This window comes from Callorhinus ursinus, unplaced genomic scaffold (genome assembly GCF_003265705.2).
Source record: "Callorhinus ursinus isolate GAN/ISIS: 27379988/994484 unplaced genomic scaffold, GSC_fseal_2.0 scaffold9, whole genome shotgun sequence".
Lineage (NCBI taxonomy): Eukaryota > Metazoa > Chordata > Mammalia > Carnivora > Otariidae > Callorhinus > Callorhinus ursinus.
Window position 1 is genome coordinate 46194058 of NW_027397071.1, and position 15847 is coordinate 46209904.

Consider the following 15847-nt stretch of genomic DNA (forward strand, 5'->3'; position numbering starts at 1 on the left):
AATAAATATTTTAATGCCTGTGTGTGTGTAACAAATATAAATGGCCAGTCATGGAGGCTGTAATTTTTACTATAAATCTTTTTTGGAAATAGGTAAATATGAATGGATATACAGGGGTGTGTGCGAGCATGCATGCGTGTGTATAAAATGTTTGGAAAAGTCCTGGGGGGCCCAAATAATAATTGTAGTTACAAACTGTTGAAAAAGTTTTTTAATACAGAAGGAAAAACAAAAGTACATGTATCTTTTTTTTTAAATGATGAACAAAAATAACTGTCTTAATGTTATTTTTAAAGTATCTGATCATTACCCAAGTAAAGTGTCCTAAAATAGGGAGATGCATCCCCTAAGAGGGGGAAGAAATCTGTGCAAATCACTGATGCTGTAACTAAAATGAATCATTAAAGTAAATGGAAAGAACCTAAGTCTCTTTGCCAGTCTGATGGGAGTCCAGCTCAATAAGAATATATAAATATGGACAGGATATTCTGAGAAATGAGTGGGCCTGGAAACCTAACCCCCCAGTTATACCACTGTTTCTGTGGGAAAATATGCTCCCTAAGAACCTTCTTTGAAGCCAGCTTTCGAGATCCTGCTGATTTATAAGTTGGAGGGTTAAGGGTATAAAGTGATCACCTACTGATCTGTAAAATTCTCAGCGCTGTTCCGTCATCAAGCATTTATTGAGTAACCGCTGGGTGGCTTACGCGTGATAAGCATGGCAGGGTGAGACAAAAGCAATAAAGGAGCGTTTCTGCCCTCAAGAAGCTTGTAGCTAGTCCAAGAGAGAAGAAGCATGCTTGCAAAGCAACCTGAGCGCTTTGGAGCCTGCATCTGCAAAGCCAGAGGCCTGCAGGGGGCAGCAGGAAGGAGGGGTGTGGGGCAGTGTGGCTAATCAGGAGAATGTGGGGTGCCAAGGGCAGAGCATGTTCGCCATTCATTTGTAATCCCCAGAGGCACCCCAGAGACTCTCATCTTCCCGGAGAGCCTCACACCAGCTCCGGGCGAGGGCCGCAGTGAGTGTCCCAGGATCCCAGAGTGCTGAGCAATTGGAAACCACAAATGGCATGTGGTATTACCTTATTAGGAAAGGTTCAGACGTTTTTCTTTATTTTCTGTCTTCCCTTCCCTCCCTTCCCCTCCCCTCCCCTCCCCTCCCTCCCCCCCTCCTCCCTTTCTTTCTTTCTTTCTTTCTTTCTTTTTTTTGGAAGATGGGCTCTTGGCAGGCTAGGCTGTGGTGAACCTCCCATCTGCACAGTTCCAGCACTGAAGACGCCCTGGTGAATCAGCCTTTCTGGGATGTGGAACCTGACTTTGTATGTTTTGTGTCGTTTCTGGGAGAGTCTACAAACGGGACAGGCCTTAATGGGTGACTCACAGCAGGCAGAGAGCCCTTGCACCTTCGTGAGAAGCTACTGCTTTTCATTTTTCTCAAGACTGAGCAGAAGTGAGAAGAGACGTGGGGGGCGGGGCCCAGCAAGTTGGCTGTCCATTTCTGAGTCTGGGGCTGGGCTGCATCCTCCTGCGAATGCTGATGGCCTGTGGGGAGACCATGTGGGCTGAGGCTGGGCTGCCAGGTAAAGCCTCCAGAGCAACCACTGTGTTCTGATTGGAAAGGCCTAAAATTAGGCACTTTGCTCTGTGCTGCACACCGCTCTGAGAAGTGCTTCCCAGGGGCTGCGATTGGCCAGGAATTGCATCCGAGCCTTCCTTACGGTACCATTCTGTAGTTTTTAGAAGCACCGAGTCCTTGTTACTCCTTGGGCACTTGGGGGAATAGGGGAGGTGACATTCCTATCCATAGAGTTTATATTATAATAATAGCAGTAGTGATGATAATAAAGCACACATTTGTGGAGTGTTTACTCTGCTCCAGGGACTAGAAATGCTACATGTGCTTCATCTCATTTAATTCCCCTTAGACCCCTGGAGGAGTTTGTACATTATTCCCTCCATTTGGCAGATGAGACAGCTGGGGTTTAGGGAAGTTAAGTGACCTGTCCAAAGCCTCACTGCTAGTCAAGGACAAAGCCAGGATGCAGACCCAGGTCTGGCTGCCTCCACATTTTAATTACTAGCTCTTCCTCCTCTCGGACGCATTTTTATTTACAATTTCTTACAGATCTTACTTCTTCATTCTCCTGTGTTAACTTGGGAAGGAGGAGAGCTTCCCACCCCACCCCCACACACACCCCCGGGCGGGGGTGGGGGGCGGTAAGAAGATGGAGAGGCATTGGAAAAATAAGTCAGAGATGAATTTATTTTGAAAAAGGAGGGTTAGTGAGGGAAGTGTTGAGCTGGCCTGCAGAGAGGGAGCGGCTCTCTGGGACTTCGTGTGCGTGCGTTATGGAAGGATGCGTGGAAACGAGTGGGAGAAACAGAAAGTAAACTAGGATAGGGCAGGACCCAATAGAAGGAAACGAGGTAGTCAGCAAAGAAAGAGGCTGTCCTGCCTTCAAAAGCAGTGTGTTAATGATTAGCACTCTGCGAACGTTTCAGATCTCACGTGCTCTCAGCGGTATGCAGAACTCTCTTGTTTGGAGGAGAGTTTTGCTTTCCAGAAGACAAAACCGTGACATTTAATTCTGAGTTTCTACAAGGACTGGATGAAATCACCACTAGAAAAACAAGAATGGCAGCGCATGTTAATTATTTCAGGAACTCTAAGAGGGTGCAAGCAAAACACCCCGCCACCCCAGGGAGAGATGCTGGGGAGAAGAGAGAGGCCTTCGTCTACCCTCTCTTCTTGCTGCCCCCCATAACCCATTCTGCTTCCTGCTCCCTCTTGCTGCCTCCATTGAAGATCTCACATCCCTTGTTATTTCTCCAAAGAAGAAAAAAAATGCATAAAGGAGATTTTTGCAAAGTAAACTGCATCTTCCCAGAAGCCTAAGGTACCCTTGGCTGGGCGGCTCTGACTTTCCTATCAGACGATTGATCTTTGATTGGGAGCCTGCCTCCTGACACTAGTTTCTCTGCCTCGAGCATCTGAAAAAGCCAGGGATTTCTTTATTGATCTTTAACCAAATTCCTAAATACCCAGAACTTCCCCTCTTCAAAAGAACCATTTGCAAGCAGAAGAATCCTTTAAAAAGTGAATTGTAGTCCACTTTACAGGTTCTCTCCCCACCCCACCCCACCCCCACCACCCCCCTGCCTTTTTTTCCCTAAAAGGAAGGCTCTTCATTCCTGCCCGCCCTCCCCTCCCCTCCCCTCCCCTCCTCAGACTAACAGTCTCTGGTTTTAATATAGCAAGTTCTGTAACTATTTGTCTTTTGCAGATTAGAATAGTGAAACATTGCAGCCGATCTCTGCGGGTTCCCATTCAGCCCCAGTGAACACAACTATGCCCCACCATCCTTCTCCTCCTGGCCAGTGGCCTCAAGTCCCCTGGTATCTCTGCCTTGGCACAGGGAGCCGACATTGTTTGCATAGCGTACATTCCTGGACAATTGAACTAGCCAGTTTAACCTTCAGAGCATCCCGGTCGGTTTGTGGGTGTTTGTTCCGGAGAGCGGGGGAGAAGAGATGTTGGCTTTCATGGGTCACACATGATGCTACCCACACACACAAAATTCCTAAATCTTTGTACTCCAGAGATTAGCTGAAAACTGTGTTGCCAAAATTCACAAGCGAAATCAACTGTTGAAGGTATTTCAGTCTTTCCAGAAGCCGATAGCATTCATACTTGCTTCTTACAGCACTCCCCACTCACCTCACTCCCGTCCAATGAAAGCCTTATTTTAAGACTAGCCCCGTTTCATTTATGATGAATTTAATCGTCATTAATTAAGATGCAGTAACAGCACATCTTTCTTGAAATACATTATGATTGGCATCTAATGAGGGAGATTTTATAAAAGTCTTTTTTTTTTTAAGATTTTATTTATCAGAGACACAGCGAGAGAGGGGAACACAAGCAGGGGCAGTGGGAGAGGGAGAAGCAGGCCTCCTGCTGAGCAGGGAGCCTGACGTGGGGCTCAATCCCAGGACCTGAACATGACCTGAGCTGAAGGCAGACGCTCAACGACTGAGCCACCCAGGTGCCCTGAGATTTTAAAAGTCTTATCCCAAAGACCAAGTCTTGGACCATCCAACACTCAGAAAAATTCTTTGTGCTTTTAAAGCTACCCGTTAGAAATTATTTCCAGTTTTGTGTGCATGAAGGTTGGTTCCAGAAATGACATCAGGGGGCCCGCCTGGGTGGCTCAGTCATTAAGCGTCTGCCTTCGGCTCAGCTCATGATCCGGGGGTCCTGGGATCGAGCGCGGCATCGGGCTCCCTGCTCAGCGGGAGGCCTGCTTCTCCCTCTCCCTCTGCCCCTGCTTGTGTTCCTGCTCTCTCTTTCTCTCAAATAAATAAAAATTTAAAAATCTTAAGAAAAAAAAAGAAATGACATCAGGAAAGATATAAGTTGAAACTCACCAGTCTTTCTTCCGTTTATTTTGAGTGAATTATTGAATTATAGCTCCCTCCAGCACCTGCGCCCCCAAGAAAACTTCTAAAATATTCCTTGCTTTAGGAATGTCTGTTGGCCTTTTGCTGTCAAACTGGAGTTTAAGCCTTCCGCATCATTATCACCAGCCTTCCTTTGATCTCCCTTCACCTTTCCTCAGATTCGAAAAGAAAAATGTTTTAGAACTTTGAGATCAAAATAAAATTTTAATCTCTCTGAATTACATATGAGTACTCACTAGGTTAAGCATGATTTTTTTTTTTTGCACATAATTTAAAAATCAAAACACCAACTGGTGGATTTAAGCCAAACCCCTATTTTTAGAACAGTAAAAAAAAAAAAAAAATCTCAGATTTTATTTTAGGCCACACAGACGGACAGTCATGGAGGAGGCTCCTGGGCATTTCTCCATCCCTCAGTGAAGAGCTGGTGTGACCACCTCCTACCCTGGGCAGCTGCCTCCCTCCGGATGCCTTCCCCAGCACAAGCCACTTCCAAACCTCTGGCGAATTGGTTACTAGGAAGAAAGGATGTTGCAGGCTTAATTTAAAAAAAAAAAGAAGAAGAAAGAAAACAACAAAAAGTGTTTTGTAACGTTCCTTTTAGTTATCGTGCATTTGAGTGCTCATTGAGCTTGGGGAATGGAAATTTTTTTTTTTTTTAATTAAGAATGGAGGAGAAAAGTTTCCTTATGTATTCTTACAGGAGTCAACTTAATTATGCCTTTGTCAGCAGGTAGTTTATAGGGGAGTCAATTTTTAAAGAAGGAGAAGGCTCTGGCCTTTAATTATCCCAGTTGGTATTCAGCTTTAGAAAGTCAGTGTACCTGCTGAGTATGTTAATTTAACCACTTTATAGCATCTTAACTCTGCCATTCCTCGAGCAAACCAGTTCCCCAAAGAAAAGAATTCAGAGGAGTCAGGTGATACAGGAGAGCTTTATACCTGCATATCTTCCCTTCTGTTTCTCTGTACTTTGGGCTTTAATTAAAATCTTTAGGTCAGTTTTGGCTTGTTTTTTGTTTTTTGATTGTTTGTTTGCTGGCTTTTCATGCTACTTCAAAGTCATTTATTCATTGATTCATGTGTTACTACATTCCACAAGTTCGATCAATAAATATTTAAGTGCTTACTTTTTACCAAGTACAGGGATATAGACAGAGATATCCTGCCTTCAGAGACCTTAGATTCTAAGGGGACAGAGAGACAAGTAATAGGGGGTTTATTCCAGACCATGGTAAGTGATCACATCATTTCCACAAATATTTATGTATTAAGTGTCCACCTATTACCCAAAAATAGGAGATGCTCTTGTAGAACAGTCCTTGCAGAGGGGCTCTCAAATTTGCTTTCTTATTTTTCTCTAACCCCATGACGTAAGAGGGACAGGTACCATTTTCTTCATCTTTGAGGAGAGAAAATTAAAATTCAAAGAAATGAAGCCATTTGTCCAAAGTTACAAAATTCCTATGTGGGAGAACCAGAACCCAGGGCACGTGGGCCAGTGTCTGCCCTCTTTCTTTCCCTGTGCCATGTGTCCTGGTCACGATGGGCCCAGCAGTTTTAACACAGGAGGAAATGGGGCCCAGAAGGATACAGTGCCTTCTCCAAATCGCACACCTAATTCCTGTCAGATCTGGGACTAAAGCCTAAAATCTATTCCAAATGGATTCTTTCAGTTCAGCAATTCAGATCAAAAGCCTGCTGGGTCCCACAGCCAGTGTCCATGATGGACTGGCTACTTCGCCCCTGGGAGAGCAGATTTAGATGTATCTTCCACTGGTGATGTATCCATTACCTCCTGCTTGGCTTATCAGCTGTGTGTGGATGCCCACATAAGAGATACTTGTATTTTATTTATTTCACAACATTTATGTAATATTTACTATGTGCCAAGCAGTGTTCTAAACACTTTACAAATATTAACTCATTCACTCCTCAGTGCAAACTGAGAGACAGGTACAGTTGTTACCCACATCTTGCAGATGAAGAAAGAGGCACAGAGATAAGTGACTTGCCCTCAGTCACACACCTCGGATGTGGCAAAGCTGGTCAAGGCCAGACAGCCTGACTCCAGTCTGTGAACTTAGCCACTACTCCAGGCTGCTAAATGGGATCACATACTCCCTTAGGCAACATGCTAGGAGGGACAGAAGATTTGGAACTAGAGAAGCTTAGGTTCAAATCCCAGATCTACCCCTTAGTAGGAATGGGATTTAGCACAGATGATTGAACTTCTCTGGGCATCCTTCTTCCCATCTGTAAAATGGGACTAATGCATAGTTCACTGGGTTGTAGTGACGATGAAAGGAGATTGTATTTACATAGCCCCTCACAAAAACACCCGAGTCCTCGCAGCCCCTCGGTGGGTGGTGGTTACACATTCATGCCTCCAGACCTGAACCTTGTCTCCAGTCTCCATCCATTTCTGTAAAGCTGCACTATGATATGCAGGCTCTCTGCAGATTACAAATTGGCATCCCTGTCCATGAACGTGCTGTACATATCTGAAAATCAATTAGTTGAAGAGGTGTCTGAGTATGACGTGAAGCCTAGGGAAGAAGAAACACCCCTGGTAACTGTTGCCTTTCCTTGGACACCTGAGAATTTCAGCTTGGGTTCTAGACTCACATGCAGCAGTGGGCAGTTCAAAAACCCTGCTGCTTAACCTGGGACCGTCTTGCTCAGAATGCAGCTGAGGGACCTGCATTTAAGAGCAAAGGTTTAGAGCTCATCTACCTAGGGTCAGATCCCAGCACTGTGACACTTGCTAGCTCCAATCGACTTAATTTCTTTTTTTTTTTTTTAGGATTTTATTTATTTATTTGAGAGAGAGAGAATGAGAGATAGAGAGCACAAGAGGGAAGAGGGTCAGAGGGAGAAGCAGACTCCCTGCTGAGCAGGGAGCCCGATGCGGGACTCGATCCCGGGACTCCAGGATCATGACCTGAGCCGAAGGCCGTCGCTTAACCAACTGAGTCACCCAGGCGCCCCAATCGACTTAATTTCTTTGTGCCTTAGTTTCTCCCTACATCAAATGAGGATGATAGTAGGTGCCCCCATAGGATTAGTGTGAAGGTTAAATAAGTTAGTCGTTGCATAGCATTTAGCACAGTGTCTGGTACATAGTAAGAACCCAGTCAATACCTCTGAGCTTATCCTTAGTAGTGGTCTCATCACTCAAGCAGTGTCCTTTGGGGACTTCCTCCCTTCTCTCTCACAAACACACCTAAAGTGGTTTATTACATTATTACAGGACTAGCCATTTTCAGTACTTTCCTTATAGGTAAATACCATTTTCTCCATCTCGGTACAGTTCCAGAAAATTATGTAGCATCCAGCTGATGTTCCCAAGTCTCCCAGGGAGCAATACTTTGGAAGAAAGCTAGGTGACTAGCCTGCCTCATACCTTAGCTCCTGCTGCCAGAAGCTTTGCAACCACCTTTACTAACTGCTCACTGAGTTTTCTGAAGTTTTAAAAATGTATGTTTTAAATTTAAATGGGTTTTGGGGGTTTTTCCATTTGTTTGGGGGGTTGGTTTTTTTGTGGGGTTTTTTGTTTGTTTTGGTTTTGTTTTTTGTCTGTTTGGGTTTTGTTTTGGTGACAGGGTCAAGAAGGAAATTCAAACATAGGTAGGTAGGAGTCAACCTAAACTGCCTTCTTTCCCTGGGGCCTCACCTCACAAAGGGTGCTCCTGTCCAGGGGCGTTCTGGCCTGCCCTCCCTACCTAATCCAGCCAGCCCTGTGGAGGGCTCACACTCCTGCTGCTGCCTCAGGCTGTACCGGCAGCAAAGACAAAAATCTCTCAACTGCTGGACAGAAGTATTTGTGCCATGGGATTAGGTGCAGTTTTCCTTAATTGCTAGCAAAAATGTGTTGCATTTTGCTTTATGTAACCGTGTTTTGATAATGTTGGCCTACCCGGCTGGCCGTGGCAAGAACCACCTTGCTTCTGCTTCAGGCACTAGGTACAATACATACTAAATGTTAATGCTGAGAATCCAAGATTCAGACTCCTGAAATACTGGACAGCATTTTGTGTTTGCCCAGCTCCCCCACCTCCTTCCCTCCTTCAGACCCTGGAAAATGGCTTCAGTCGTGTCACCAACCAGAGACGCTGTCCTTAGGGAATCCAGCAGTATTCTGAATTTTGCTCTTCACGAACAGAGAGACCTTTGTTCTTCTGATTAATAAGTAGACAGCTTGTGTCTTTACTCTTCTTCTTTTTTTTTTTTTTGTAATGAGTAAAACACAAGTATTTTGCATACCACTGTCAGAGTATTTATCATACCTGTATGGCATCTAATATCATATGTTTACTGTTTTTCTTTAAATCTATTTCAGGTTAACTCAGGTTTTAAGTTAGCCTCTTTTTAAAAAAATTTGTTTTATTTAAATTCAATTTAGGTAACATATACCATATGATTTGTTTCAAGGGTAGAATTTAGTGATTCATCAGTCGTGTATACACCCAGTGCTCTACGCCGAGTGTCCTCCTTAATGCCCATCACCCAATTCAGTTACCCCTTCCCCCCACCCACCTCCCCTCCAGCAACCCTCAGTTTGTTCCCTATAGTTAAGAGTCTCTTAAGGTTTGCCTCCCTCTGTGTTTTCATCTAATTTTATTTTTCCTTCCCTTCCCCTATGTTCATCTGTTTTGTTCCTTAAATTCCACATATGAGTGAAATCATACAGTATTTGTCTTTCTCTGACTGACTTACTTTGCTTAGCATAATACCCTCTAGTTCCATCCACATCATTGCAAATGGCAGGATTTCGTTCTTTGAGATGGCTGAGTAAGTCCCATTGTGTATATAGACCACATCTTCTTTACCCATTCATCTGTTGATGGACATCTGGGCTCTTTCCATAGTTTGGCTATTGTGGACGTTGCTGCTATGAACATTAGGGTGCATGTGCCCCATCAAATCACTATGTTTGTATTTTTGGATAAATACCTAGTAGTGCAATTGCTGGGTGGTAGGGTAGCTCTATTTTTAACTTTTTGAGGAGCTTCCATACTGTTTTCCAGAGTGGCTGTACCAGTTTGAATTCCCACCAACAGTGTAGGAGGGTTCCTCTTTCTCCATATCCTTGTTAACATCTGTTGTTTCCTGAGTTGTTCATTTTAGCCATTCTGACTGGTGTGAGGCAGCATCTCATTGTGGTTTTGATTTGGATTTCCCTGATGCTGAGTGATGTTGAGCATTTTTTCATGTGTCTGTTGGCCATTTAGATGTCATCTTTGGAAAAATGTCCGTTCATGTCTTCTCATTTCTTGACTGGATTTTTAAGTTAGCCTCTTAAGCAATATCATCCAGAAAACCATTGCTCTAGTGTGTAATTATCTTTTTCTAGCAAACATTAAAATAAACATTAGCTATTATTATTAAAGAATGTATGTCTGTGACCACCAAAAATTGTTGAATGTTCCAAAGGGTGGAAAATTGCACTCTTTGACATTGAGACCAATCACGGGGTAATTTGCTAGCATTCTTTCACTGAAGAGTAGTGACTTTATTTGTAACCAAAAATATTTCTTTTTTTAGGTAGCATCTGTCACATTGTACACCTTTTTCTGCGCTGTTTTTCTTCTTTCACTTCAGCTTCTTTGGACTCTGTCATTTAAGGCTCTAAAATGTATTCCTCTTTGGAGATAATCATCATCCTTATCTTCTGGAGGGATGTGAGGATGAAAGCTCTTAGCACAGTACTTGGCACAGAGTTAGAGCTATTAGCAGTAAGGACCTCTTTGGTCTGTGTGCGTGTTTTCTTCTCAGCTGAACTTATCAAATCCTCAGGATCACAGAATTCCTAGATTCCTTGTGAATATATAGTAGAGTGGCTTACCTCCAGAAGAAACCCAGCACATACTTAATAAATGAATAAAGATTGGGCACTTGGGGCATAGTCAGGGGTAATAAACAGAGACTGGGATCATGAGGATAAAATGTTTCTTGATATGGGCGTTGTTGTGAAGGAGTCTTTTCGTGACTGCCTGTATTCAGGTGATTTCTGAAGGGGTGTTGGAGAATCTGTGTCTGGCTAGTTATCCCTCATTCGTGCCACCTCTACGAGGAGAAGGAGAAAGAACTGAAATTATCTCAGGACTTGGAAGTTTTTGATTTCTAAGCTTGTCATTGGTCCCACCACCTGCTTGACACATTGGAACAACTTTCCAGAAGACCCATGGTCAAAAACTCAGATGCTGAAGGACTCAGGCCAGGACCGTGTAGCAGGGAGCGAGACCCGTCTACCCCCGCAGCATCTGTCTGCTCCTGAGCCCCAGCTCAGCAACCATATGGGAATGTGTTCTCTGTAAACAAGCCAGGTATCTGGATTTTTATATGAAAACTCTCAATTTCTAAATGTTGGCTCTCTCTCTCTCTCTCTCTCTCTCTCTGTGTGTGTGTGTGTGTGTGTCTGTATGTGTGTGTGTTTAATTCTCTGCGGGCCAAATAAAACAGGTCTGCAGGCCAACTCTGGCCCTCCAGCTGCCAGTTGGTGAGTTTTGACTTAGAGTTTGCTGCCTTGATTTTAGAGTTTGTCCTTAGATAATACAGTACTTTTTCAATAACTTGTTCTAATGTCAAGCAGCTAGTTTAATTGTTATAAACTTAAGAATGCTGGAATCAAAAAGCAATTTGTAACTTTGGTGCGAAGTTCCTCTTGGGGGTGATCCCAGCTCTTCCAAAATCTGAGAACCAGCTGTTAGCCCTCAAGCTTGGGCTCACATATTTCCCCTCTTTGCAAAGGAAACAAAGTGCGAAAGAGGTGATACCCTGTTTATTCGTCTGTATTCATGGAGTACCTGGTAGGTACTTGTGAATGAAGCCATAATGTTTCCTTACTCTAGATCAGAGATTGGCAAACTCGTTCTATAAAGGGCCGGATAGTAATTCTTTCAGGCTCTGTGGACCATGCAGTATCTGCCACAGCTATTCATTTCTGCCATATTGGGTGAAAGCAGCCATGAATAATAATACATCATCAAGTGGGCCTGTCCATGTGCCAATAAAACTTTACTTGCAACAATTGACAACAGACTGGATTTGGCCCACAGGCAGTAATTTGCCTCTGCTCTCGCTGAGTGAGGAAGAAATACAGGAGACTTGTTTATATTTCTTTGTTATCTTCTTCATTGGTTTTATTGCTCAAACAACAATAGCAAAAGCGCATTCATAGTCCTGTCTAGGCAAATCAACTTTGTCTTTCTATGTTCTAATCACTCTTTGTCCATCTGCATGTATAATCTTTATACACCTTGTTGAGTAGCAGAGGTGCAGATGTTTTCCTTAATGTACTGTCCTAAACATTTTTATATAGCAGTACAGTCTTCAAAATTATACCTTCAGTGGTAGTAGGATGCTCCCTCTTGCTGACATACCATCATTTATCCACTTCTATGTTTTGTGAATTTTTATTTTTTTTCTTCATTTTTCACTTTTCAGCAAATAATACTGCAGTAAATATCGCTATGCACATGCCTTATACTTTGGATTATTTCCTTAGGATAAATTCCCTGGGTTAGAATTATTGGTTCAAAAGATAGGAACTTTTTTTTACCCATTTTGAAGAGGATTGAAAAGTGACTTTGGAAGAGTTATTACTACGGCTCAGCTTCACAATGGCGTCCATGGCCACGTTAGGCTTAGATTAAGCAGGCCATTTGGACTTGGACTATCTGAACTCACTGTGTCTGCTTCATACCCAGTTCTGGTTTGCTCTGGTGTACAAGAGTGGAAACATAACACTTCCCTCCCACTGAAACTCATCTGCTGGATATTCTTAGCAATGGGGGGATCATTAGGAGTAAATCTCTAACTTTCCAAGTAGACAACTCTGAAGCGGGCTCCTTCTTTGAAGGCATGGATTTTTTTTTTTTTTTTAAGATTTTATTTATTTATTTGAGAGAAAGCAAGAGACAGAGCACGAGCGGAGGGGGCAGAGGGGGAGGGAGAAGCAGGCTCCCCGCTGAGCAGGGAGCGGGACAGGATGTGGGCGCTCTATCCCAGGACCCTGGGACCAAGATGAGCAGAAGGCCGACTTACTTAACTGACCGAGACACCCAGGTGCCTCAAGGCATAGATTTTAAACAACACTTCTGGAAGGCCATCCCTGATGCCTGGGGCCACTTAGAGCCCCTTTGCTCTGTGATTTCCCAGCATTAGAGCACACCCCCATGCAACATCCACAGCACTTTTTGTCACCTGTGTAATGCCAACCTTCCCTCATTGCTCTATCCCTGGTACCTTGTGTGGGTCCTGGCACACAGTAGGTGTCTGATAAACCTAGGTTGAATTAAGACCATGCTGGTCCCTGTGTAACAACTCTGTTGTACATTGGTGGTCAGTGGCTAGGAGGTTGTAGAGATTCACTCTGTTTTCCAGCAGAGCCTAGAATTAAGATGATCTTCCGAGACTTAAATTGACAAAAATCCAAACACAGTGGGAGGGGATGGACCATCTAGATGTCACCTGAGGGAGAGGATCTCAGAGCAGGAAGAGCTAGGCCTGGAATTCTAATCATGACCTGACTGAGTATTAACAGAAACTGTGGTGCCTGGAGTTCCCTTCTCGGAGGATGGAATGTGTTACTTGGAAAGCAGGTGATCTGCCTGGAGTCTGGAAGGGAGAAGAATCAGTTGATGGTTACTGAGCATCATCCAGACAGAGATCTGCTGGATCTGAGGTCACTGGAGAGGTGGGTCAGTGTGGCCTTCGGGCCTCACCACAGCCCAATGGAGCTGTCTCGCTGCTACTTGCCTCTCTTTGCTTCGTCCGTGTGCTCCCCGGGCAGCCTCCCTGTGTTTCCCGTGGCATCCTCCCTGAAGCACCTGATCCCAGGGAGGGCTGCCCTGTGCAAGGAGGAGCGAGCCCACTGGTTCCTCTGTCTCTTTGAGCTTGACGAGCACAGATCATTCCTGGGGAGGGCACTGATAGGGTTTCAGAACCTGATGAGTGGAGGCCTTGACGGGCCCATAGTGTTTCACTGTGGTGCTGCCTTAGCCCAAGCACAAGGCTAGGGGTGGCTGGCATTCTCCCTTTGGGGCACCTTGCCCATCTCCCTTGGGCCCCTTCCACCTGCCTCAGAACTGTCAGTCAGCCCTGAGGAGAGCCGCATACATGGGCAGAGACTAGGCTTTGGGGGTTAGGGTTTATGGTTTGGGTTTGGGTTAGGGCAAAGCCAGAACCTCTTACGGATAAGGGAGGACAAGGCCGACGTGAGCAGGAACTGGTGGAAGACGGGACTTGTGTGAAAGCCCGAGGGTGGCGCGGACTGGTTGAGCCACGGCGCAGCTAGGGCTTCGGAGCTCCCCGACACCACCGTCGGCACCACATCCATTTAGGACTTATGATTACTTCTCTAGTGGCTGCTGGGATAATTTCTGTGACCTCCTTCTCATAGAAGTGTCAGCATCCCGCTAACCGCGGGCCCACCCATCAGAGTCACCGGGCCACCCCAGACACTCTGCCATTTCCTCGGCTTTCTTACCTCACATTTGCAACTTCAACCCAGGTTCAAACCCTGCCTCTTCCAGTCAGTGGCTGTGAGACCACAGGCAGCTCACGTACACCTGCTGGGTGCGTTTCTGCGCCCTCGCAATGGTTATAAGAGTATACACCTTGTCAGCTTGGTGTGTGCGTTAGAGATAAAGTAAAAACAGAAGGTGGCACCTGAGACACACTCAGTAAATGGTATTTATGGTATTCTGTCACTCAGTCACTCGCTCAACACATGCATATGAGGCACCATTCCAGGAGCTGGGCAAACAGCATTGAAAAAGACCTTGTCGGGTGCAATGGTGTGTGCCTGTGGTCCCAGCTCCTCAGGACACTGAGCAGGAGGATTCCGTGAGGATTCTGTGAGCCCGGGAGTTCTGGGCTGTGGGACGCTACGCCAGTTGGGCGTCTGCACTAAGTTCAGCATCAATATGGTGACCTCCCGGGAGCGGGAGGTGACCAGGTTGCCTGAGGAGGGGTGAACCGACCCAGGTTGGAAAAAAAACCTCTCTCTCATGGAGCTCAGATTCTAGGGGCAGAGGTTAGGCAAAAAACACACAGAATATGTAATGTCAGGCAGTGATCCATGTTCAGAAGAAAACTAAAGCAGAGTAAGGAGAAAGAAAGGGACAGGTAGGGTAGGGTGGTGGCTATTTCAAGCAGGACAATCAAGGAATGCCTTCCTGAGAAAAAGGATGTGAGCAGAAACCTGAAAAAAAAAAAAAAAAACAAAGAGAATAACCCATACACATATGTACGGGAGGGGCATTCCAAGCAGGGAAAACAGCAATTGCTAAGGCCCTGAGGTGGGAGCAGGCCTGGCACGTTTATGGAAAGAGCAAGTCAACCACAAGAATTAGGGGGAGAGTGGGAGAGGAGCCTGGAGTAGTGGCCAGGAGCCAGAATCTAGGGTCTCCTAAACCATGCTAAGACCCTGGAATTATTCCGGGAATTATGGGAAGCCACCGAAGGGTTTTGAGCAGAAAGAATAGTGTGATGGGATTAAATTAAATTTAGAAAGCTTTGCTCCAGCTGCTGATTGTAAAATAAGCTGTAGAGCAGCAAGAGAAAAATGGGAAAGACCAGCTATGGGAAAGGGAGAGGTGAGTGTGGCCTAGACCCTGCTGGGAGCATGGAAGCAATAACAAGCTGCTAGGTTCAGGATGTGTTCTTGTAGGTGGTGCCTGAAGCACTTTATCCCCAGATTAACTGCTGGGCATGAAAGGAGACCAGCATGGCTCCAGGTATTTGGGGCCTGAGCATTGGATAAATAATGCCTTTTCAGGGATTGGGAAATGCCAAGGGAGGAAGGATTTTGGCAAGCGGAGGGGAAGGAAAGGGGAAGTAACCTTCCAGGTGTTAAGGCATGTCCAGTGGATATCCAAATGGAGATGTTGAGCTGGCAGGTGGATGTTAGAAGCCAGAGCCCCCAGGGAGAGGTTAAAAGCTGGAGATACAGAGAGGGGGAGAGCTCGGGATTGTGGGAAAGCCTTGCTGTAGACCAAAGCCCTGGGAGGCCAGTGACTGTCTCTGTTTTACTCACCTCTGTATACCCAGCGCAGGCATTTGGTATATGTCTGATGAGTAAATGCAGTGAATGTGGTTTAATGCCAAAATCGTTGACTGAAAATTTGCTTTATTATTCCCAACAAAAAATAGAAACCTGGTGTGTAGTGTCTTAAGAAACAATTAGCATGTGATAACATCAGAGTTGGACACTGAAAGGAACGTTTGAGGCCATTTAATGCAAAAGTTCAAAATCTGTGGACAGAGGGTGGTAAGGAGAGTAGACAGTTTATTGCCAGGGGTCAGAGTCTTTACAGGGGCCTTGCATTGACAATCAGCCGAATCAGTAATATCTTGAACATCCGTGCGCTGTTAATCATCC

At 45.0% G+C, this 15847-nt stretch overlaps 1 protein-coding gene across 14 annotated transcripts in view; it reads left to right on the forward strand.

The window, feature by feature from the left end:
- GNG12 (G protein subunit gamma 12) overlaps positions 1 to 15847 on the forward strand; it is a 122541-nt gene that overhangs the window by 74879 nt on the left and 31815 nt on the right. Inside the window, exon 3 of one of the 14 annotated variants that reach the window (XM_073896562.1) lies at positions 4809 to 4945. The exons of the other annotated variants lie outside the window; for them this stretch is intronic. Coding sequence (XP_073752663.1) covers positions 4809 to 4820 — 12 coding nt within the window. The 3' untranslated portion in view covers positions 4821 to 4945. Of the gene's footprint in view, positions 1 to 4808; positions 4946 to 15847 lie in introns of those variants that run through there. 14 annotated transcript variants of the gene reach the window in all.